At 40.4% G+C, this 22,619-nt stretch overlaps 1 protein-coding gene across 9 annotated transcripts in view; it reads left to right on the forward strand.

Annotated features, from left to right (window-relative positions):
* The window catches only part of RMND1 (required for meiotic nuclear division 1 homolog), a 34,825-nt gene extending 14,079 nt beyond the window's left edge, over positions 1-20,746 (forward strand). For 7 of the 9 annotated variants that reach the window (XM_044924092.1, XM_006080206.3, XM_044924090.1 and 4 more), the window contains 9 exons: positions 1,383-1,458; positions 4,007-4,046; positions 6,043-6,143; positions 8,058-8,164; positions 9,092-9,156; positions 9,895-9,971; positions 12,316-12,436; positions 19,905-20,021; positions 20,508-20,746. In XM_044924092.1, the coding sequence (XP_044780027.1) occupies positions 1,383-1,458; positions 4,007-4,046; positions 6,043-6,143; positions 8,058-8,164; positions 9,092-9,156; positions 9,895-9,971; positions 12,316-12,436; positions 19,905-20,021; positions 20,508-20,549 (746 nt within the window). In that variant the 3' untranslated portion in view covers positions 20,550-20,746. Of the gene's footprint in view, positions 1-1,382; positions 1,459-4,006; positions 4,047-6,042; positions 6,144-8,057; positions 8,165-9,091; positions 9,157-9,894; positions 9,986-11,210; positions 11,244-12,315; positions 12,439-19,904; positions 20,022-20,507 lie in introns of those variants that run through there. The other 2 variants (XM_025294360.2, XM_025294361.2) reach the window with 2 other exon arrangements.
* The last annotated feature ends 1,873 nt before the right edge of the window (positions 20,747-22,619 follow it).

The following is a 22,619-nucleotide window of genomic DNA, read 5'->3' on the forward strand; positions in this document are numbered from 1 at the left end:
AACCTTGCCCTCCATCCATCGATGTAGTATCAGTACTCAGGGAAATGTGAGCGCGCCGAAGTTTAGGATTTGGTCTCCACCTGAATCCTCCATTCCCCGACCTCGATCAGGAACTCTAAAGATTTGAGGATCCTAAGTTTAGGCCAAGAAATTAGACAGCAATTTGCATATTAATATTAGTATGTTTATTAATTGATAGATTAATGTGTTACTTATCATTTATGATAGAATATTTATTTATAGTAAATACTACTAAAATAATATACAAAGTAACTACTTATGGGTGAATATTTATATATGTATATATTTATATTTAAAATGTTAAAATATTTTAATAGCTACCGATGACTGCTGGGGTGGTTCTTGTGATTGACTTTGAAATCAGATGTGTTTTAAAATGGCAGGTGTCTTTGTCTCTGTGTGTTTTCTATTTTCCACACTTTCTACAATATAATTTAAAATTCAGCAAAATTTTGAGCAATTTGAGAATATTAAAACTATATTATTAATAAAATTATAAAGGAAGAGAATATATTGCTCCTCAACTTTTATTTCCAATTATTTATAAAAAGTTTAATTCTTTTTAAATTGAAGTACAGTTGATTTCCAGTGTGTTAATTTCAGCTGCAGAGCAAAGTGATTCCATTTTATATTCTTTTTCTATTATGGTTTATCTTAGGATATTAGACATAGTTCCCTGTGTTATTTGGTAGGACCTTGTTCTTTATTCCTTCTGTATAGAATAGTTTGCATCTGCTAACCCCAGGCTCCCAATCCATCCCTCCCTCACCCCACTCCCAAATTCTTGAACCATAGTCGTACTGGAGCTGACACTTTAATAATTATCTACTGGACTAGTGATTACTGAATCAAAATGGGCAAGAATGAGTTTTAAATAGCTCTAATAATAGTGTCGGAGAAGGCAATGGCACCCCACTGCAGTACTCTTGCCTGGAAAATCCCATGGATACAGGAGCCTGGAAGGCTGCTGTGGGTTGGACACGACTGAGCGACCTCACCTTCACTTTTCACTCTCATGCATTGGAGAAGGAAATGGCAACCCACTGCAGTGTTCTTGCCTGGAGAATCCCAGGGACGGGGGAGCCTGGTGAGCTGCCGTCTATGGGGTCGCACAGTCGGACACGACTGAAGGGACTTAGCAGCAATAATAGTGTCACAGGTTGTTGAATATTTTGTTCAAGTAATTTCCTGTGGTCTTCTCATTTTATCATGTTAAATACTTTCAGAAACCTTAGTAGAAAGTGTGACTGTGTAGCAGAGCACTTCATGGTGTGTGGAGAAATGATCACAAGCACTTTGTTGAAGGTGACCCTGAAACCAGGTGTCACCTTGTGACATAGCTTTTTGCTCTTTTATCACAGATGCAGCAAACATTCTGGTGATGGGTGTGGAAAATTCTGCAAAAGAAGGTGATCCTGGTACAATATTCTTCTTCAGGTAAGACAGGAGAGCAACCGCAGTGGGAGGTGGGCTGTGTGGCCAGGTAATGTGGTCCTTAAAGATGCAGGTATACCTCATCTCTTAGCAGTAAATGTGTTCAGGATTTGTGATTAAAATTTATCCTTTGGCTGTTATTTGAGTAGGAGAGTTTGTTAGTTTTAGGCATCTGCTGGTAAATCCTCTTATAAAGCAAAGAATTCCCCGCCCCGCCCCAGGGAAGATATCAGGGGTTTTTCATTCCTTGTGTTCTAAGTTAACTTTCAGCATGTCATCTTTGTATCATCTGTGCATGTCATTTATACCATGCATGATTGATGACAGTAAAGGGTGCACTTAACATGTTATCAGAAGAGAGCCTTGGACAAGGCTAAAGCAGGAACCACTGTTGGAAATAATGGAGCTCTGCAGGATGCAGGGATGGAGGGAACCAATGGCCTCCCCCACGTTCTGGCCTGCCTGAGAGCAAGAGGCTGAAGGAGGCTCAGGTTGAGGTCATCAACAGAGGCCCACTCGGGTAACTTGGAGTGCGCTTATCTTTATATATAAATCTGGGTTTTCATTTACTGAGAACATGTAAGCATGGTGTTTCCCATTCAGCTTCAGGGCTCCTTCTCACGTATACATGCTACCTGCCCTGCTGTCTTTTCTTCCTTGCCATTTTCTTCCTTTTCTTTCTTCTTCCTCTGAAACTCTTCAGCTAAAGTTTTAGACCACCTTACCTCTCCAGAGACTTCAGCCTGGGACCCTGCCTCACATACATGCATTCCTTTTCTCTAAAGGTTGTTTTAACACCAAATACTCTGGAGCAGCTGAGTAGGCATGGTGATGATAGTAGAAACCATTTAAAATCATCTCATGTTATCCTCGCAACACTTGAAGAGGGTCTTCCCCCACCCCACCATTTTGCAGCTGAGGAAACCAAGGGTCAGAGGGATTGAAGTGAATTACCCACAGTCAAGGGACTGATAAGTGGCAGGACAGAAATACATGGAGCATCCATAAAAATACAGACTTTGGTGAAGTTTCTTTGGTCTTAGTTCTTACAATTGCTGATAACTGGCAGCCCTGTCTTTGTGTCTGTGGGTGATTCATAATTGGGTTCAGCATTTAGTCTGAGTAGAATCACATCCATTTGACTCGAGTGAGGAATTTGGATTTCTGAGGCACCCTAGGTCAATGCCATCCAGTAGAAATACAATGCAGGCCACAAGTGCAAGCCATGTACATAATGATACATTGTTTAATAGCCTCATCTTTAATTAAAAAAAATAAGATGAGTTTAATTTTGAATAGCACTAATAAGAACATCATATATTACCTAAAATTAATTTTACTGGTGCATTTTATATAATCCAGCATATTGAAACTATTATCATTTCTACATATAACCAGTCCACAATTGATGAGATTTATATTCTCCTTTTCTTACCAAGTCTGTGAAACCTGGCACGTGTTTTCCACTTACTGCAGCTCTCAGTTTGGACCAGGCCTGTGTGAGGTGCCTGTTAGTTACACGTGGTCACACAGGGCTTGAGCCCCATACCCTGCAGTTCCTGCGACCTCTCGTCTGCCTGGAGGCGCTTCTCCGAGCTAGTGCTCTGGCTGCTTCAGTACCTTCTCCAGTCAGCGTCCTGAGACCCTACCCTGGCCTTTTGCCACAGCTCACTCACTGCCTCGTCTCACTGCCTGTCTTCTTACCCCACCACCAGTCTGTCTGTCTGCATCTCTGTAGGCAGGATAATTTGACAGTAGGTAATTCTGATCACTACACTACCCTGCTTAAAATTCCACAGGATTTGACCAAACTCCTGATCACAGCAGGAAGTTCCTTCCAGGGTTGTCTCTTACCACCTTTGTCTCTACCCGCCCTCATCCACAGCCACTCACACCACTAGCTCTTTTTTCTGCGACATCGCATGCCTGCCTCACACCTTCTCCCGGAGCTGGGGTGTTTCCTCTGCTATATCTCCTCCTCTCATTTTCTCGTTCAGCTTTGCTAGTCTTGTACGAACGGTGTCCCTCCAGTGTGCACCCACGTAGATCCTTCAACTCTTAGAACTCAGATTGCCAAGAAGTTCTTTGTATTGGGTTGGCCAAGAAGTTCTTTGGGGTTTTTCCATAAGGTGTTACTGATGTATATGTCTGGCCGAGTCCCTTTGCTGTCCACCTGAAACTGTCCCAGCATTGTTTGTTAATCGGCTATACCCCAATACAAAATAAAGAATTTAGAATTTTTTTAAAAAATTGAATCAGGTTATGAAACAACCTAGATACGTGAAATTATGTAGTATTACAATAATTGTTACTCTGCAAACCGCTTGAGAAATCCATGAATTTTTGAGAGGCCGAGTTTTTTAATCAAAAGTTCAAAAAATAGCTTTTGTTTATCATATCCATCCAGGGGCCATCATGTCAAATCCATAATAAATCATATTTTTTTAAATTGGCATTCTAGATACATTCTAGAAGCTACCTAAAGCATGGCTCTGTGTGTGGCCCTGAAGAATGTATTCCACCTTTAACCAAGTTTATTCTTTTAAATCAGGGAAGGAGCTGCTGTGTTCTGGAATGTGAAAGACCAAACTGTAAGTATAAATACAGTGCGAAAGCATTAAAACTTAGTTTTCTGAGAATAAATTGTTAAGTAGCCTCAATAACCGGAGCCATTGGATGATAAAATGACAGGTAATCTTCAGTTTCTTTGCTCAGCATTTCGTGATGTTGATCCTAACACTGTCATCTTCCAAAATTGTCATTTTGACTACAGGTTACCTACATTTTCTGTTCTCTGGGCACACACTGATTTGTGGGGAATCAGAAGAATCCCTGCTACACTGCAGATAGAAGAAGTGTACTTCTCACATGATAGCCTACAAATGAGTAGTGTTCACACAGTTAACTGGAAGCTGGCTGCCCTGAGTTTTATTTTAGATCAAGATCAAGTTTTCTAGAACATTTTCACTCACTGGAATTCATTTCTTTAATATCCCAATCAGGATTTGTTTAATATGGCCTTTTCAGGGGCAGTTTGGTAATACACATCAAAACTTTATGTTTAACTCAGCAATTTTACATCTAGGAAGTTATCCAAAGAAAATAATCACATTATAGGTGATGAATGATATACAGAAATGTTCAACACATTATTTACAATAGCAAAAATGAGAAATAACCAAAACACATAATAAGAGAAAGCTTGTTAAGTAGATCTGTAGAATAAAATCTACTGTCCATCAGGTAGAATCTAGCGCTTAAAAGTCATGTGGGGAAGAAAGCCTGTTCCTGGGGATTGCCTGGTAGGCTTCCCTGGTGGCTCAGATGGTAAAGAATCCACCTGCAATGTGGGAGACCTGAGTTCGATCCCTGGGTTGGGAAGATCCCCTGGAGGAGGGCATGGTAACCCATTCCTGTATTCTTGCCTGGAGAATCCCCATGGACAGAGGAGCCTGGCAGGCTACAGCCTGTGGGGTCTCAAAGAGCTGGACAAGACTGAGCAACTAAGCACAGCACAGCACATGATACAGTTAAATTAAAAGAGCAGGTTACAAACTATAACCGATATAATATCAGAGCTGTACTAAAAGTGTGCTTCGTACAATCCCAGCTTTACTAAAAGGAGGTACCCACACATATAGCAGGTGGGAAGAAAGACTGAGGAGAAAAGAAACTGAGGAGTGGTTTCCTGGAGAAAGGAAATATAGGCGAGCAATAGATGTAAGAAAAATGTAACCCAAAATGGCTATTTGAAGTTGCAAAGATGTAAAAGGCTGACAATACTCAGTACTTTTTAAAGAATGCTTTAGTAAATCTTTGGATTCTAAAACTGGAAATCCCGCCTGCCACAACTAAAAAGAGAAAGATTCCACATGCTGCAACTATCGATCCCGCGTGCCACAGTGAAGAGTGCCATCCTGCGTGTGTGTCTTTTGATCTAACAGATCCTGAAGAAGTATTTCCACAGGCCCCGAAGATACTTGCATCAGGCTGGTGCCTGTGACATTGTGTTAGTGGAGAGGAGAAAAAAGTCCCCCATGAATGGACGTTTAGAATGGTTAAATCAGTTGTGGTTCCTCCATTAAGGAGAATAGCATTGAAAATGTTTGTATGCACAGTACCATCCCATCTATATAAAAAGCAAACTAAACATACATATATTTACATGTAGGGGGACGTCTGGAAGGATATGCACCGAGTTTAATCATGATTACCTTCGGGGATTAGGAATGCAGGAGAATAGAGAGATTATCACTTTCTATTACTGTGTTGTTTAAATTTTTACAGGTGTTTTACTTAAACATTTTTTGTGTGTGTGACAGTTTAAAGAAAACAAGCCGTAATGTTGCCATGTTTCCTCTGGGCTGTGGGAGATTGGTTGTTTCTGTTTTCCTCTTTAAGGGCCCCTGTGTTTTCCAAATGTAACAAATGGATGTATCCTTCCAGTTAGTTTAGCCTCACCATGAGTTTGCTTTTTCCTTAAAACCTGAAGAACAAAACAAACATCATTAAATGTAATTTTTAAAATGTTATAACCTTCACTGAGGGGGTCAGGATAATTTCAGGTTAATCTTCCTTTTCTTCTAGATGAAGCATGTGATGCAAGTTCTAGAAAAACATGAAATTCAGCCCTATGAAATTGCATTGGTTCACTGGGAAAATGAAGAGCTTAACTACACAAAAACAGAGTAAGCACCTTTTTATCAAATTTATGAAACAGGCACTTGAAATATCTAGGGAAAGCAGTAGAGAAGATCAAGTCTTTATGAATTTGGAGACAAATTTTGAGAAAAAAGTTATTAATACAAACAGAAAGCCAAAGCAATTAATATGAGTGGACAGACAATTTTTTAACTTCTCAGGCTACCCATAAACTAAAACAAGTAGATAGTATAACCCCAAAATAATGTTTCCTAAATAGCCGAAATCAGTAAAAAGTAGTGTGCCTTCATCAGAATGAAACGGTCAAATTATTCTAGTAGCTTTTTTTTCTTATGTAAATTCTTTTTGCCTTTTTCCTGTTGATTTTGAGTATAAAAAGTATTAAGTATAATGAGGGGATGCTGTAAGGGAACCACTCACAGGAATGGAGGTACCTGTAAGAAGTGGGGGCCTGCTGTACCTGCTCAGGTCAAAGGTATGGGGAGACAGCATCCTGGCTGATTTTCCTGTCCCAGCAAGGGTGCAAAAATGGGGAGAGATGTTAGGGTGGAGAGAGCAGGCAGTGGGAACAGGATTAAAAGGTCTTTATTCTCAAGGAGGTCCCTACCTAGTGGAATGTGAGAGTTGGGGGGAAAGTCTTGGTGCTGAGCAAGGAAGCAACACAATCAGAGCTTTAGGGAAATTTGGAAGAGACACCAGCTATAGAGAGAGTAGATGGGCTAAGAGCAAGTGCTAATTGCCAGCAATGAGCTTTCCTGTATCATTTTATCTGACATAGTCACGGGGATTGTGGCAAACCAGCTTTCAGGTGAGATTCAGAGACGCTGGGCACCTGACTCATGAGTGAGGACCCAGGCCCACGGTGGGTGCAGAAGACAGCGATGGTGTGAGCCGGGGACATGACAGATGAGGAGCCAGTAGAATTGTTGCTCATTTTATTCATTATTAAGCCCATGGCCTTGTGGTCACGTTTCCCAGCAGTTCCCCTCCCATAGTCTGCCTCCAGACCGCACTGTGACTTACTAGGCATTATCCCCCACCCACCTGTAGGTGTGCACACATGCACACCCATCTCACAGTCTCTAGAGATTCAAGTGCTTGGCTCTGGATCCTGGAGTCAGATTTGGTTTCATCAAGAGACTATCCTTGCCTCCACCAATGCAGTGAGTGTGTGAGTCCTTTCTGTGACCCAGCTGCCTACTGTCTCACTGTGTGGGCCGAGCTCCTTCATAAAGCATCTCATCAGCTCTGCCCTCTGTCTCGTGTCTTCTGTTTTTCCCCCACCTGAGGCATTTATAGTGGATTCTGCCCCCTCCCTCCCTCCTCATCCAGCTCTCCTTGTCCATCTCTTCTGGTCTCTCATCTCTCGCGAAGGTTTAGCCTGTCCTCTTCCTCTTTGCTTATGATGCTTATATCCCCAAATTCCCTTCCTTCCCTACCTCCCCAGTCATTCCAGAATTGTCTACATATGCATCTTAATTTTTCATAACTGCCCGGTCTCCCTCCACATCCCCACCACATTAGCATCATTTTAGATTATACTCTGTATAGTTAGACATTCAGCATTTCTTCACTTAACAAGTTATTGTAACCATTTTCCCTTTTCTACTAAATATCCTTTCAAAACACGTGTGTTTACTTTTGTGCCGAATTCCTGTAGATGAACTGTTCTTGCACACTCAGTTTCTTTCCTGACTTCTTACTGTTAAACATTTGACCATAAAAAGTTGTCTGTACACAGATCTTTCTTTGCATCTTTCATTATTTCCTTAGGATAAATTCCTAGAAGTGGAATTACTTGGATCATAGGGTATGAGAACATTTGTGAGACTCTTGATACAAGTTGCCAAAATGACCTCTAGAAAGATTATAAGGTGACTTTTTCGGAAGAGAGAAAGTACTTTTCAAGATTTAGAAAATGCTTTTTCTTTTTTCCTTAGGGGGCAGTCAAAACTTCATAGAGGGGAAATCCGGTTAAATTCAGAGCTGGATTTAGATGATGCCATTCTAGAGAAATTTGCTTTCTCGAATGCCCTTTGCCTCTCAGGTAAGTTACTGCTACTTATCAGAGAAGGTATCACATAGTGTTCATTTCATCCAGGAAGTTAAAAGATTTAGTAGACTTTGTCATGTTTTCACAGAGTACTTCAGCAAGGCCTTATAATTCCTATTTCTTTTTTTATTCCAAAAGAATATATATAGAGAGAGAGAGTATAAAATACAGTATCCATGCTACAGTTATACGTTCCTTATTCATTGTATTGATAAAGCCCGAAAATACTTTTATATTATTGTTGTTGCTGCTCTTATCATCACTCCCTTTGTTCTCTCCACTTCTGTCTGAGATTGCTGGTCTTAGGCTGTCTCTAATCCAGGCAGAGAAAGCTCAGTCTTGTGTGATTGGGCACAGGCCTCTTTGTAGAAAAGTACACCCTGGTTTCTCACAATAATGGGACAGAGGGTCACAGTGGCTCTCAGTTTTTCTGGAAAGATCCATACACCTGTATGAAACTGCAGAGGTTCTCCAAGAAAGGTTCCTGCCACCCGTCTATACCAGGCTGCTCGTGCATACCAGCCAGGAGGCTTTAGGACTTCTGAGCTATACCCGCTGCCCAGAGGAGCGGAAGGGAAGGCCAAGAGAGTCTGGTTCCTGCCCCAGCTAAAGAGCCACCCTTCATTCCAGGGCGTAGCTCATCCTCTGGGCTTCTGAGATGCAGTATGAGAAAATCAGAGATTTTACTCAGTGTAGCTTTGATCTGCCATCAGAGCTTGGAAACTGACTCACTTTCTTCTAACTCTTTCTACGTATTGCCCTCTTTTGTAATATAATACGTAACTGTTCTAAAATGTCAGTTTCATATTTTTGGCCATCTGCTTCTTAAACTATTGTTAAATGGCAGTGAAGGTACTATGCAGTTTTGCATTTTGTAGAAATGTGATGATAAATGTTCAATTGTTAATCTTTTTTCTCTAGTAAAACTTGCTATCTGGGAAGCATCACTGGATAAATTTGTTGAATCTATTCAGTCGATTCCAGAGGTAATTATACCAATTTTATGCTTGTTTTCAAGGATTGAGTTCTATTGGGGAAAAATACAAATTTCACACTATAATGATGAATTTAGAAGTACAACAGACTAGTAATGAATGGTAAAAAGCTACACTGAATTTAAGCAGGGAAAAAAAAAATCCAGTTACATATAAAATTATAAAGTAAGAAACCTTTTAAAACTTAAAATTCAAATTTTGTGTGTTTATTAGTTGCTCAGTCATGTCTGACTCTTTGTGACTCCGTGGGCTTGTTGCCCACCAGGCTCCTCTATCTGAGGAATTTTTCAGGCAGGAACCAACCCAGGAATTGAACCTGTGTCTCCTGCATTAGCAGGCAGATTCTTCATCACTGAGCCATCTGGGAAGCCAAAATTCAAAATAGCTTTCATTTATGGTATACTTTTAATGTAACTGAATTGAAATGAAATGTTTCCTGTCAAGGAAATTGTGACCACTTTTCTTGATTAAAGAAACAAATGTTTTGACAAGTTATGAGAAAAGTAGCAGCATGAAAAATGTGTCTATAGTTATACCAGAATTTCAAATTACATATGTTAAAAATCATGCCTGCTGTAATTTACTTTGTTTTTACTATGGAGGAATAGTCATACTTGGGAAAAGAGCCCCTGGTTTTTCAGTAAGAGATTAGGAATGTACATCATAGAACATGCTAGTGAGAAGGGACACGTGTGTATGTATGTATGTATTTCTCCCCCTCCCAAATAGGCTTTAAAAGCTGGGAAGAAAGTGAAACTATCTCATGAAGAAGTTATGCAGAAAATGGGTGAACTCTTTGCCCTAAGGTAAAATTTTCTCTGTAAGTGATATACTTCATATATTCATATATTTAACAATCAGCAGAAAATATCCCCGTACAGTAAAGAGCAAGCATTTGTACCTTAATGGGAATTGCAGCTGTTTTTATTTCATTCGTTATAAGCATGAACAACTCTGACCCATTAGAAGCAGCTGGGCTGTGTTAGGACTTTACTGGAAGAAATTCTGCCTGTGCAAGAGAGACCACAATTAATCTACAATAAACCTCCATCAGAGAGCACAGTAGGTGTTCTCTGGAGGTGGAAAGACACATTCTAGGATTTGAACAATGGGAATTCTCAGTACAAGTCTGTCACTGCATCATAACTCTGAATAGACCTAATTGCTACAGAAAAGTGATGTATCATCTTTCGCTGACTCTGAGACACCATAAGATGCCATAGGAAAGTGAAAATGCTACCAGCTAGCATATGAGACAATGCTTTTTTAATCACAATTTTAATTTTGCACTTCCTGAACTAGCTCTTTTAGTCTTATTTAGATGTAGATTTATCACATTTTATGTATTCCCAGGCATACATAAAAAGGAAAACATGAGGGAAGTAAGTTGTCTAAAGCAATGGCAGCTGAGTCCCAACTGCCACCTGTAAGACATCATCACTTTTAAAGATGCCTCCGTTTTCAGAGATGTTAAAAATGGGAAGAACAGTGTCTTAAAACTGATGAAATACAATAGTGCATCATTTAAAGTTAAGTTAAATTAAAAAGCCTTCAGTTTATTCTTGTAGTTTCCCTAGGATTTATGGAGTGAAACATCCTGAATTTTGGTGTTTTTCTCACCAGGCAGCATTCTCGGTGCTTCGGCCCTTCTGTGTGCGGGATGAGTGACTGGGGTTTGTTAGTAGTGTCCCTAAGGGTTGTTGTTCCACGTTTTCCTTAGATATTAAAACTTGGCCTGGTGAGGAGAAGGGGGCCAGCGTTCCATCACCCATGCCTTCCTCACAGCTCAGGGACCCTAACTCAGGACACCCACAAAAATAAAAACCCCTATGTCAGGAGCATCCTGCAGCCCATGTAAAGCCTCGAGCTCGCTAAGAAGTGGGATACAGAGACTTCTCTCTCCTCTGCTCTTAATGATGCGAGCAGAATTCCATATAGTGAGTTACTATATCAAAACTCAGAAATTAGGACTAAATATGTTTAGGTTTGTGAATAGTTTCTATAGGGCCTTACTGTTCTTATCCTAAGTTTTCTTCTTTTTACAGTAAGAGTGCTTATGTGTTATTCAAAGGAATATGGTGAGTCTATGAAAAGATATAGTAGAAATGTGGCAGGTTATAGCGGGTGAGAAATTAAGTCATAAATTACAGATGTGGTACGATCCCACTTGTAGACAAACAGCATAAATATTCATATGCATCTTGATGTGTATACATTACTACCAGACATGTAGGTGTGGGTGCACATGTGTGTGCAAAGAAGCAGATCCTGAAGGACAACAGCAGGCTGTTGGCAGGGCCTAAAGGAGTTGAGTTGTGGTGTTAGGGTAAAGGGCCTACCAGTGTTTTCTGAGTTCTTCTCCAGGGTTTTTCTTTTTTATAGTGAAAAACTATTTATGTGTTACTTCTACAATGTAAATTTTCTTTTAAAAACAAGCTCAGGCTTCATATGTAAAAGGGTAGAAATAGAGAATTTGCTTATCCAGTGTTTGATCAAACACTGGAAGGATACTGAGGAAACCAGTAGTCATATGAATACCTATCCACACACACCCATGCGTGCATGTGTAACAAACTTGAATGAGAAAAGAAGCTTCAGATTTTTTTACATTGGGTTTTCTTTTATCTGCTTCATAACTGTCAGTGTAAATATTGAATTAATTGGAAATTTTTTTGTTTACATGTTTCTCAGAAGTATTAAAAGAATCAGCATTCAAAACTGTTTTTATAAAATGCCATACAAATAAATTAAACATATTTACAAAACAGAAATAAATTCACAGACACAGAAAACAAACTTGTGGTTACCAGTGGGGATGGGGGAGATAAATTAGGAGTTTGGGATTAACATATGCACACTGCTGTATATAAAATAGGTAAACAGCAAGCTCCTACTGTGTAGCATAGGAACTGTACTCAATATCTTGTAATAACCTATAATGGAAAAGAACTGAAAGAGAATATATATATAGAGAGAGATATATGTATCTGTGTATGTATAATTGAATCACTTTGCTGTACCCTTGAAACTAACAACATTGTAAATTAACTACAATCAATGAATAAATATCTCCAAAAAAGAAAGAAAATAGAGACCATGATTTTTTAATTCAAGATACAAATTAAAAGTTATGATTTTTCTTTTTTTAAGACACCGTATAAACTTGAGTTCAGACTTCTTGATCACTCCTGATTTCTACTGGGACAGAGAAAATCTGGAAGAACTTTATGATAAAACTTGTCGGTTCCTCAGCATTACTCGTAGAGTTAAGGTATGTATTTTGCACTTCTATTGAGAGAGAAAGACACAACGTCACCTCTAAGTTGTATGACAGTGTGAAGAGAATTTTTTAATTACGTAAACTGCTTTTGGAGAAGTGTCTCTTTTGACTTCTAGACAGATCTCTAGATTTCCTGCTCTCGTCCTGTGTACAGTTTTCAGCTTTCACGTCAGAGGATATTCTGAATTTTACTCTAGAGGCTCAGTAAGACTGGTGAGAGTCTGGAGGCCTAGTAGTCCAGTAGGAAGTTTCTCATCAAGTTTCAAGCAAGAGTTTGTGAGGTCCAGAACTTTACTGGCAACAGCGAGAATAAGAATGAAACTTTTAAAAGAATCCTTTAAGACAGATGAAGTGGTCGGTATGGGGAGGCCAGGGAGAGAGTCAAGTAAGGATGACTGGTGTTTGCTGTGGGCAACAGGTAGAAAGATGGCAGACGTAGAAAGGTTGGGGGGAGGAGGAGGAGCCACGTTTGAGGTATGTGGAGAGCACAATAGCAAGAGAACAGCCAGTTAGAACTGTCATAAGAGCATTTAGAAGCATGGGAGCAAAGTTGAGGAGAGAGGCAGCTGATGCAATGAGGGACGTGGGTGGAGGTGGTCATGACGGAGGTAAGCCCCACAGCCGGAGAGAGTAGAAAACACACTGGACGTTGGTATCGTGTGCGCGCGTAGTCCTGCGACATTTAATCACGTGTAGATCCAGGTGACCACAAGGTCTGGATACAGGTCTGTCCTGTGACCACAAAGAACTGCCTTGCCTCCTTATAGTAACACCACCATCTCTCCCCCACCGTCCCTAACCCTGGGCAGTGACTAATCTATTCCCCAGCTCTGTAATTTTGTCATTTTGGGATTGTTATATAAATAGAACCGTACCGTGTGTCTTTTAAGATGGGCTTTTTTCAATGAGTGTAACACCCTTGAGATCCCTCCAAGTCATTGTCTGTATCAACCCCTGCCTTCCTATGAGCTACCTAGACATTTGGAGGGGGTTCCATTTTGATTCATCTGTATCATTTTTTAGTATGTCTCTCTGCATAGGTATTTGGTGGTTGCTCTAGGTAATCCATTATGCGTACCTTTATCACAATCCACTCTTTTCAACATTTCGCCAGATTAAATCCTGTAGGGAAACTGTACATGTATATCCCTCTACTCTCCACTTTGAGAACTTCATCAATGTTTTAGTTTTTGCTTCGACCATCAGCATAATTCAGAAGACTCAAGAGGAGAAGGAAATTCTCTCATATTTACTCATATTTTATTCTTTCCTTTGTTCTTTTTTTTTCTTCAATGATGTTCTAAGATTTCTTTTTCTGTTGTTTGCTTTCTAATTCAAGAACATTCTTTAGCCATTCTTTCAGGGTAAGTCTGCGAAAGCATAGTCTCTCTAGTTTTTCTTCATCTGAGAATACCTAGACTTCCCCTTCATTCCTGAAGGATCTTTTTTTCCCTGGTTGAAGGATTCCAAGTGACAATTCTTTTCTTTCAACACCTAAAAATTACTGTCCCACTTTCTTCTGGCCTTCATGGTTTGAGAAATCTGCTCTGTCTCTGATAATCTCAGATCTTTAGTTATACTCCAGTGAGTCTTTGAGGCTCTCTTCTCTTTTTTTCTAATCTTTTCAACAAATGGTGCTAGAACAATTGGATAGCCGTATGTTAAAAAAAAAAAAATGAGCCCTAGTCTTGTCTTTACACCATTTCTAAATGAATTAGAGTCCTTTAAATATAAAAGGTAAAATTATAAAAGCTCAGAACGAAAATATAGGGAAAAAGGCCTCATGACCTTGGGGAAGGCAAAGATCTGTTAGGACCAAAAAAAAAAAAAAAAAATCATGAACCTTACAGAAAGAATTTGATAAGTTGAACTTCATCAAATCTAAAACTACTGGTCTTTGAAAGACACTCTTTAGAATATGAAAGGGCAGGGACTTCCCTGGTGGTCCAGTGGCTAAGACTCCATGCTGCCCATGCAGGGGGTCTGGGTTGGATCCCTGGTCAAGGAACTCGATTCCACATGCTACAACTAGAGTCTGCATGCTGCAGCTGAAATCCCTCTTGCCTCTGTGAAGACTGATAATCCCACATGCCCCAGCTAAGTCCGGGTGCAGCCATATAAATAAACATTTTTTAATTAAAAAATAATATGAAACGGCAGATCACAAATATATTGAGAATATTTCCTCCCACAGGTTGGAAGGAAATATTCTCAATATATAACCTGACAAAAGACTTGTCCAGAATTCTTTCCGCTTGAAAAGACAACTCGGGTTTTTAAATGGGCAAAAAGATGTGAACTGACATCTCACAAAATATGTGAGTGTTCAAACGAACGTGAGAAGATGCTCAGTGTTACTGTGCGTCAGGGAAAGTGCAGATGAAACGTGCAGCGGCTGTCACCACACACGCAGTAGAACGGCTAAAATTAAAAGACTGCCAATCCCACGTGTCAGGAGGGATGTGGAGCAAATGGAAGTTTCATACGTGACTTGTGAGCATATACATTGGTACAACCGCTCTCCAGAACAGCCTGGCATTTCCTCAGAAATTTAATCGTGTTAACTGTATGATCCAACGATTCGATCCTGAGTATTTATTCACGAGAAATGAAGACATATATGCTCACATTGATTTGTACCTGCATCTTCATAGCAGTTTTAGTCATAATAGCCAAAAACTGAAAACAATGAAATGGCCACTAATAGGTGAATGGATAAAGAAACTGCGGGATAGCCATACGGTGGAATACCACTCAGCAGTAAAAAGCAATTACCGATCCATGCAACAGCATGGATGAATATCAGGATCATTATGCTGAGCGAGAAGAATCTAGACACAACAGAATACATGCTACTATATTTATAGGAAATTCTAGAAAGACCAACCTGTAGTTACAGAAAATAGATTAGTGGTTCCCTGGAGCCGTAGATTTCAAAGGGGCACAGGCATTTGGGTGATGGAAATGTCACTTCAGTACTTCTATGGTTATATATCTGTCAGAAGTCTTCAAACTGTATATGCTTAGAATGGAGACAAGGGCACTTTATTGTATGTAAATTATGCCTAAAGGAAAATTTGGAAAGAAAGCCTCTTTTGAGAATTCTTTAATGACATTAAACAAAAGCATCAACCTTGCTGAGCAGCGGTACTTACTGGGGACGAACTTGAAAGTGCTCAAGAGTTACAGCTCTTAGATGTCTCCCCTTGTCCTCTTGGAATGAAGATGTTTGGTGGAACCCTGACTGTTGGGACGAAGTGTACAGATTATTGCCACCAAGCAAATGTAGACCTTTTCTGATAAGCAGCCTGTAGTGCTGAGTTGGGTCAGTAACAGTTGCTGAGCAATAACAAAGATAAACCAGCTGCGTGGCTAGTATGAACTCAGACATCCTACTCCCAGCCCTTCATTCTGTTTCCTTCCTCACATCTTGGCATCCTTTGATATTGATGCCTGCGGTGTCCTTCGCATGTCCCTCGTGGACAGGAGTATGGGAAAAGAGCCTAGGATCAGTCACTAACAATGAACGTGGTTTGAGCAGGAAGCATCCTGCGTGTGTAGCCCAGAGGAGGAGAAGCAGAAAGACAGGAATGTCTTTTAGGAACTTGGGATGAGCACTACATTCAACATGAAAGTCACAGCGGAAGATGAGAAATGTCAACACAGAATCAATCATGAATGTAGATGTGAAGTGACAAATCAGCTAGCTGGAAGAAGATCACAGAGCCAAGTAGGAAGGGAAACCCTGGAGAAACTGCCTCTGCATCTTCACCAAGCAGCCGGAGTGGATATCCTAAGAGGGCACCAGGGATCACCAGGGACGGTACTCCTCTGAGTGGGTAGGCTTCCTCCATGCCCACTGTAGGGAAGTCGACTCTGCAGTCCAGGAGCAGGTGGGCAGGGTCCCTTCAGTCCCACTACTGGAAGAGTCCTGGAACATGTCCATTCTGTGGTATTTTTAAGAAAAAAAAATTTATGTGAGCTCTATGCAGCTATAATGCTGATTTCTGAATCCTTAACCAAGTACCCAGGAGAATGTATGCATTGCACTTAATCAGTGCTGTAAACAAGTGGAAAATAATTCGGGTAGTGTCCTGAGGAATAAAAATAAAAATATGTTTAAATTTGGCACCACCTGCCTCTCTGCTTCTGCAGTACTTTGTTCGCATTCCTTGGGAGCTTCCCTGGTGGCTCAGACGGTAAATAATCTGCCTGCAATGAGGGAGACCCAAGTTCGATCCCTGGGTCGGGAAGATCCCCTGGAGAAGGGAATAGCAACCCACTCCAGTGTTCTTGCCTGGAGAATCCCGTGGACAGAAGAGCCTGGAGGGCTACAGTCATTGGGGTTGCAGAGTTGGACATGACTGAGCGACTAACACACTTTCTTGGGGGCAGCAGTTCACACACCAGGTCATATAGGTTTGGTTCCTGGTAAGAACCCCCTTCCCACCTTCCCAGTGTAGTTCCTCGAGGCAAGGAGAGAGCACATCCTAGTGTGTCTGCCTCTTCTGACAAGGATGTTAATTTAAACTCCATCTAAACTTAATCACATCCCTTGGACTGCAAGGAGATCCAACCAGTCCATTCTGAAGGAGATCAGCCCTGGGATTTCTTTGGAAGGAATGATGCTAAAGCTGAAACTCCAGTACTTTGGCCACCTCATGCGAAGAGTTGACTCATTGGAAAAGACTCTGATGCTGGGAGGGATTGGGGGCAGGAGGAAAAGGGGACGACAGAGGATGAGATGGCTGGATGGCATCACCGACTCAACGGACCTGAGTTTGAGTGAACTCCAGGAGTTGGTGATGGACAGGGAGGCCTGGCATGCTGCAATTCATGGGATCGCAGAGAGTCAGACACGACTGAGCGACTGAACTGAACTGAAACTTAATCACCACCCCCAAAGACCTCATCTCTGGATACCATCACATTGGAGGTTAGGGCTTCAGCATGAATTTGAGGGGACAAACCATCCTACCCATATTACCAGTGGTCCCCGGAAGTCCACTTTAATTTTTCTTTAGAAGCTAAAGGACTTCCCTAGAGGTCCAGTGGTTAAGACTGAGCTTCCTCTGCAGGGGGCACAGGTTTGATTCCTGGTCGGGGAGCTAAGATCCTACATGTTGCAGGGCAAGTAAGCCCACACAGTACAGCAGCTGAGCCTGTGTTCTGCCAACAAGAGAAGGCTATGTGCACGCTGAAACTGAAGCAAGTCTGAGTGCTGCCACAAAGACCTAGTGTGGTCAAAATGAAAAGAGTTAATGCTGCTTTTAAAAAAACTGTAGTTTGAGAAATGCTAAATTTAAGACCCAAGAAGGAAACCAATAAGATGGTGTTTTATAGACAGAAATTCGGGCGGAGCAGTTTAAAAGGGAAGCATTGTGTTTACAAATAGGTTTTGAAATGTTTGCCAAAATTTTGGTGATATCTTTAATAAAGATGTTTGTCTCGAACATCCAAAGAAATAAATAACAGTAAAGCAAGAAATTCAGACAGAGGAGAAATTGAGACTTGTATATTTGAGACTTATCAAAAAAGTTTTTCTTAAATCAGTCTTTCTTAAAATGTGGGATACATACACTTGTATAAGAGATGAACTTAGGTAACATGTGGAGCCTGAAATAACATGTAAGCATGGAAGCAAGTAACACTTGTGTTCCATGTTGAAGAGAAACACTCTAGTTTGGCTTTCATGTCTCTTGACTGGCCTTCTGATGTGTAAGCTCACACTTCCCAAGCATCAGGCCCAACTTTGTGCAGCCAACACCATTTCACATCATGCAGATTTTCCGTTTTTTTTGGCAATGATAGGATTTCCTTCTGAAATAAACAGAATTTCTAAGTCTTTGACTTGAATGCAGTTGGCTAATGTGTATCACAGAAGCAGTGATGGTGGGATGGAAACGACCCAAGTCCAGGAGACATCTCCACAGACCATCTGGGCACGATCATGCAGAGTGCAGAGCTGGAAGGCAGGAGGGACAAGATCAGGACTCTGGGAACTGTCATCCACATTCAAGGGGAGGTCCAAGAGAAGTCTCAGAAAAGAAGATTGTCGGAGGCAGAATTTGGTCCCTAGAGGAAAAAAGCCAAAAGGAAGCATGTTTCCAGGTGTTGTCAAACACTTTGAGTTAATTGAGGTCTTGTAATCTAACCAAGAAAGGGTGTTAAAGTTACTCATGAGACATCTGAAAGTTTCAGGGGAGTTGAGGTAATATCTACAACTTCTAAGGGCTAAACTGGGTGCTGAGGAAGTGGAGGAAGAAAATGTCTTTAGTCAGAGTTGAAGGAAAATAGAAGAAGTTGGGTCAGCATTTTGAAAAGAGAAGCAAGCTTAAGGCTGAGCATATTTATAGACCAAGATCAGGCCGCCAGTAGCAATAGGAAGAGGAAGGAGGCGGCACTGTTCTAAACATTTATACAAAGGGGCAACTGCGGGGAGCCCAGGGAGTCTGGAGGAGTGGGCAAGCGCGTGTTACCAGTGTGGCTCCAGGTGTTCCCTGTCAGCGCTGTCACGTCCTCTTCTTTGTGACCCCATGGACTGTAGCTCACCAGGCTTCTTTCCATGGAATTTTGCAGGCAAGAATACCGGAGTGGGTTGCCATTTCCTACTCTGGGGTTCACTCTCACGGTTTAATGTTCTGTGCAAAATCGTGGTAAATACGGTGCACTAGCACATTTCAGTCAACCCAGACATGCATCTGTGATTTGTCTCGAATTTCCACCGACCATACCTGCACTCTCGGCATATGTAACTCAGAAATTATCAAGTGGAATCCAAAAACTATTTTTTAAAATTTGTCTTCCAGGCTCTGTAATTTCCAAAGGAAAGTGAGCTAGATTAAGGAAGTATACCTTGTCAGCGGTCACATTCAAGGCTTTAATCCAAGAGTCTGTTTTCTGTGACCCTCAACCAGCCTGTAGGGTATCAGAAGGCAGAACCTAGAGCGTCTGCAGTTAAGCGTTAAGAGCAGTGCCATCTAGCGGTGATGTGTAGCAGGTCAAGTTTTGCGTTCGGGAATTTTTGACAGTGGGACTTAGAACAGTTTTAATATTGTAGATGGTAATCATTGTTTTTGCCATCCTCAGGCCATACTACAAGAATCATATTTCAAGTTTTCTTTTATTAACTGATTAAAATTTACCAAGGGCAGTGATGAAAAACTAGGACTCAAAAACTTTTAGATCTTCCATCAAAATCTTCGAATATAAGAGCTTTGGTATGCCAACTATTTTTTGCAGTCACATCTGTGCATTACAAAATGTCCTGGTGGATTCACAGAAAGGAGACAGGTAGCACTGGCAGGTTGCCTTTGGAGAGAGCTGAGGAGCCAGAATCGAAGGGATGATTTCTCACCGCATACCTATTTGAAACTCGGAAATCTGAAGCAGGCAACTGTTATCTTCAGTGAGTTCGTTTAAATACACAGGGTACTTTCTGAGATTTTTACTGCTGCAGGTCATGAATGAAAAGCTTCAGCACTGCATGGAGCTAACAGATCTGATGCGGAATCACCTGACAGAGAAGAGGGCACTCCGCCTGGAATGGATGATTGTCATCCTTATTACCATAGAGGTAAGTTAAAACTTTCTTGAAAGCAACTTGACAGAAGATAATAGCAGGAAAGAACATGCCTTTGTCCTAAATACTTAAAGTCTGTTTGCAAATGAGGCAAGTTGCAAGTGACTGTGGTAATATGTTGAAAATGCATTTAAGTATTATTTTTGGAAAAGTTCCACATTTTATCTGGCTGTGCTGCGTGGCTTGTGGGATCTTAGTTCCCTGACCAGGGACTGAAAACAGGCCACGGCAGTCAAAGTGCCAAATTGTAACCACTGGATTGCCAGTAAACTCCCTCATTCTGAGAAGGCATTTAGAGTTCTCGATGTAAATGTGTAACATACAGCCCAGCAGCAAGTGCTTATGCCTCAGATGTGCAGCTGCCCAGTGGGATAGACAAAGTTGTTCTTATTCCAGGAGCGTTTCTCATTAATCACAATCAGAAAAGTCATCTTAAGTCTGTACCAGCGATTTGTCATAATACTTCTTTTTACTTGTAAGGTACTGTTTGAACTGGGACGAGTATTTTTTCTGATTAAGTGATGACCAAAGGAAAAGTATCGTTGCAAGAGATACTCGAGTTCTACAATCAAACATTAAGTATTCATCTGCTGAGATATCTTTTAATAGCTATTTTTTTTCTTAAATCAAGGAATTGTTACAATGATCTTTTTCAGTTTCTAGTATTGCTGCTTGAATAAAAACTATGAAGAACCCAGCATCTGGGTCTATAACACTGATAATTTGAAAGGATGTTCATTTTATGTATTTTAAAGAGCTTTGGATAATCTTGGTAAATTTGGGCATTACTCCTAACCTACCCCAAGGAGTCCCAATCTTGGCCCTAAGAAAACGTAACAAAAACTCCAGTTCTGAAATACAGAAGATAGGCTTTAATGGCAGAAATTAACTTTCCATCCTGTTTTTATGTAGCATAATGAGTCTGCTCACTGGCACTTTCCTTTTATTAATCCATACTTTCCATCCTTTCACTACCAAGTTAGTCAAAATATCCTTCCCACAGAGGAACTTTTTCTCACTCTTTAGGGGAATTTAAAATACCAGGTACAAAGATTTTAATATTTATATGCTATCTTGAACTGATAAAGTCCTTTTTATCTTCAGCTTATGTTTATGCATATTCCCACCTGCCCTACTACCCTCTCCATCACATGAATTTAATGTTTTTTTTTCATGTTATATACATATCCAGAGTATTACTATTCTAAATTGGGACACTCTCACTTTAGGGCTTAACTGCTACACAGTATGCAAGAGAATACACATGTATCTGACCCTCACTGATGAGTAATATTTGCTGGAATAGTGTAGAGTTGCCTATCCTGGTGTGTCTCAGGGCACTGCAGGTATCAGTCTTGAGTACCACTAAGTGCCTATGCCAGGGGCACCCAAGGACTTTCCAAGCAACATGGACATAGATAGTTCAAGAACTGCTTTCTAGATCAGGTTCCACACATAAGTACATTCATAAAAATGTTGCACCTATGCTTACACCTCTAAGGAGTTTATTGAGCCTGCTTTCCATTTTCCCATCTCACAATGTACAGAAGGCATCTCACCCCTCTTCATTTTAGTTTGATCCACTATATTTTAAAATCTTTACGTATATTTAACCTGCATTTAAGGACTTCCCTAGTGGCTCAGCAGTAAAGAATCCACCTGCGATGCAGGAGAAGTGGGTTCGATCCTGGGTCAGGAAAGATCCCCTAAATAAGGAGATGGCAACCCACTCCAGTATTCTTGCCTAGGAAATGCCATGGACAGAGGAGCCTGGTGGGCTACAGTCCATGGTGTTGCAGGAGTCTGGACAGGACTTAAGTGATTAAACCACCATCATCAACCTGCATTTAAAAATTCTTTAGAAAGCCAAACAAGGTGTTTTTGAAAAAACATTGATTGGGTTATCTCTATACTCTTTGTTTCAATCGAAATGCAAAATATTAAAATGGTTTGTTTCAAATGTAAAGTCTTATAGAGATTCATTTCCATTTCAATGTAACCATAGAGACAGACAGACACTGGGAAGAAAAGAGAGAATGTAGAAACTGTTTATGATTGCCCTATGTCATTTTTTTACATAAACCATGATTACGCTGAAAAAAAAAAGAAAAAGCCAAACAAGGACAATTTGGAATACTGGTCAACAGAACTTTCTTTAATGGAAACCATGTTATCCATCCCTCCATCCCCCATTAAGAGGACACTTTCAATAAAAACTTTCCCTTAAGTATCCATGTGTACAATTTGGGTCAAGTGTGTAATAAAATTTTAGTTAACAACAAAGAGAGCACAAACATTTAGTGCATTATGGCCATGGCAAATTAAAATTTAACACTTCAATTTATACACAGTTACAAAAAACGAGATAACAAAACCTTCAAACATAAAAATTTATTAGGATAACATTTTGTGGGGGAAGTATAACACAAATACAGTCTTTCAAGAAAAAGGAACATTTAATCACTTCTGTTTAAATGGATCATGATGGACATCATTATGGTATTAAATTCCACTAAAACATTAAAGATTGATGTTATAATCTATATTATTTATTATATGACTTATAATAGTATTTTTTAAATATCAATATTC

Source organism: Bubalus bubalis, chromosome 10 (assembly GCF_019923935.1).
Source record: "Bubalus bubalis isolate 160015118507 breed Murrah chromosome 10, NDDB_SH_1, whole genome shotgun sequence".
In the NCBI taxonomy this organism is placed as follows: domain Eukaryota; kingdom Metazoa; phylum Chordata; class Mammalia; order Artiodactyla; family Bovidae; genus Bubalus; species Bubalus bubalis.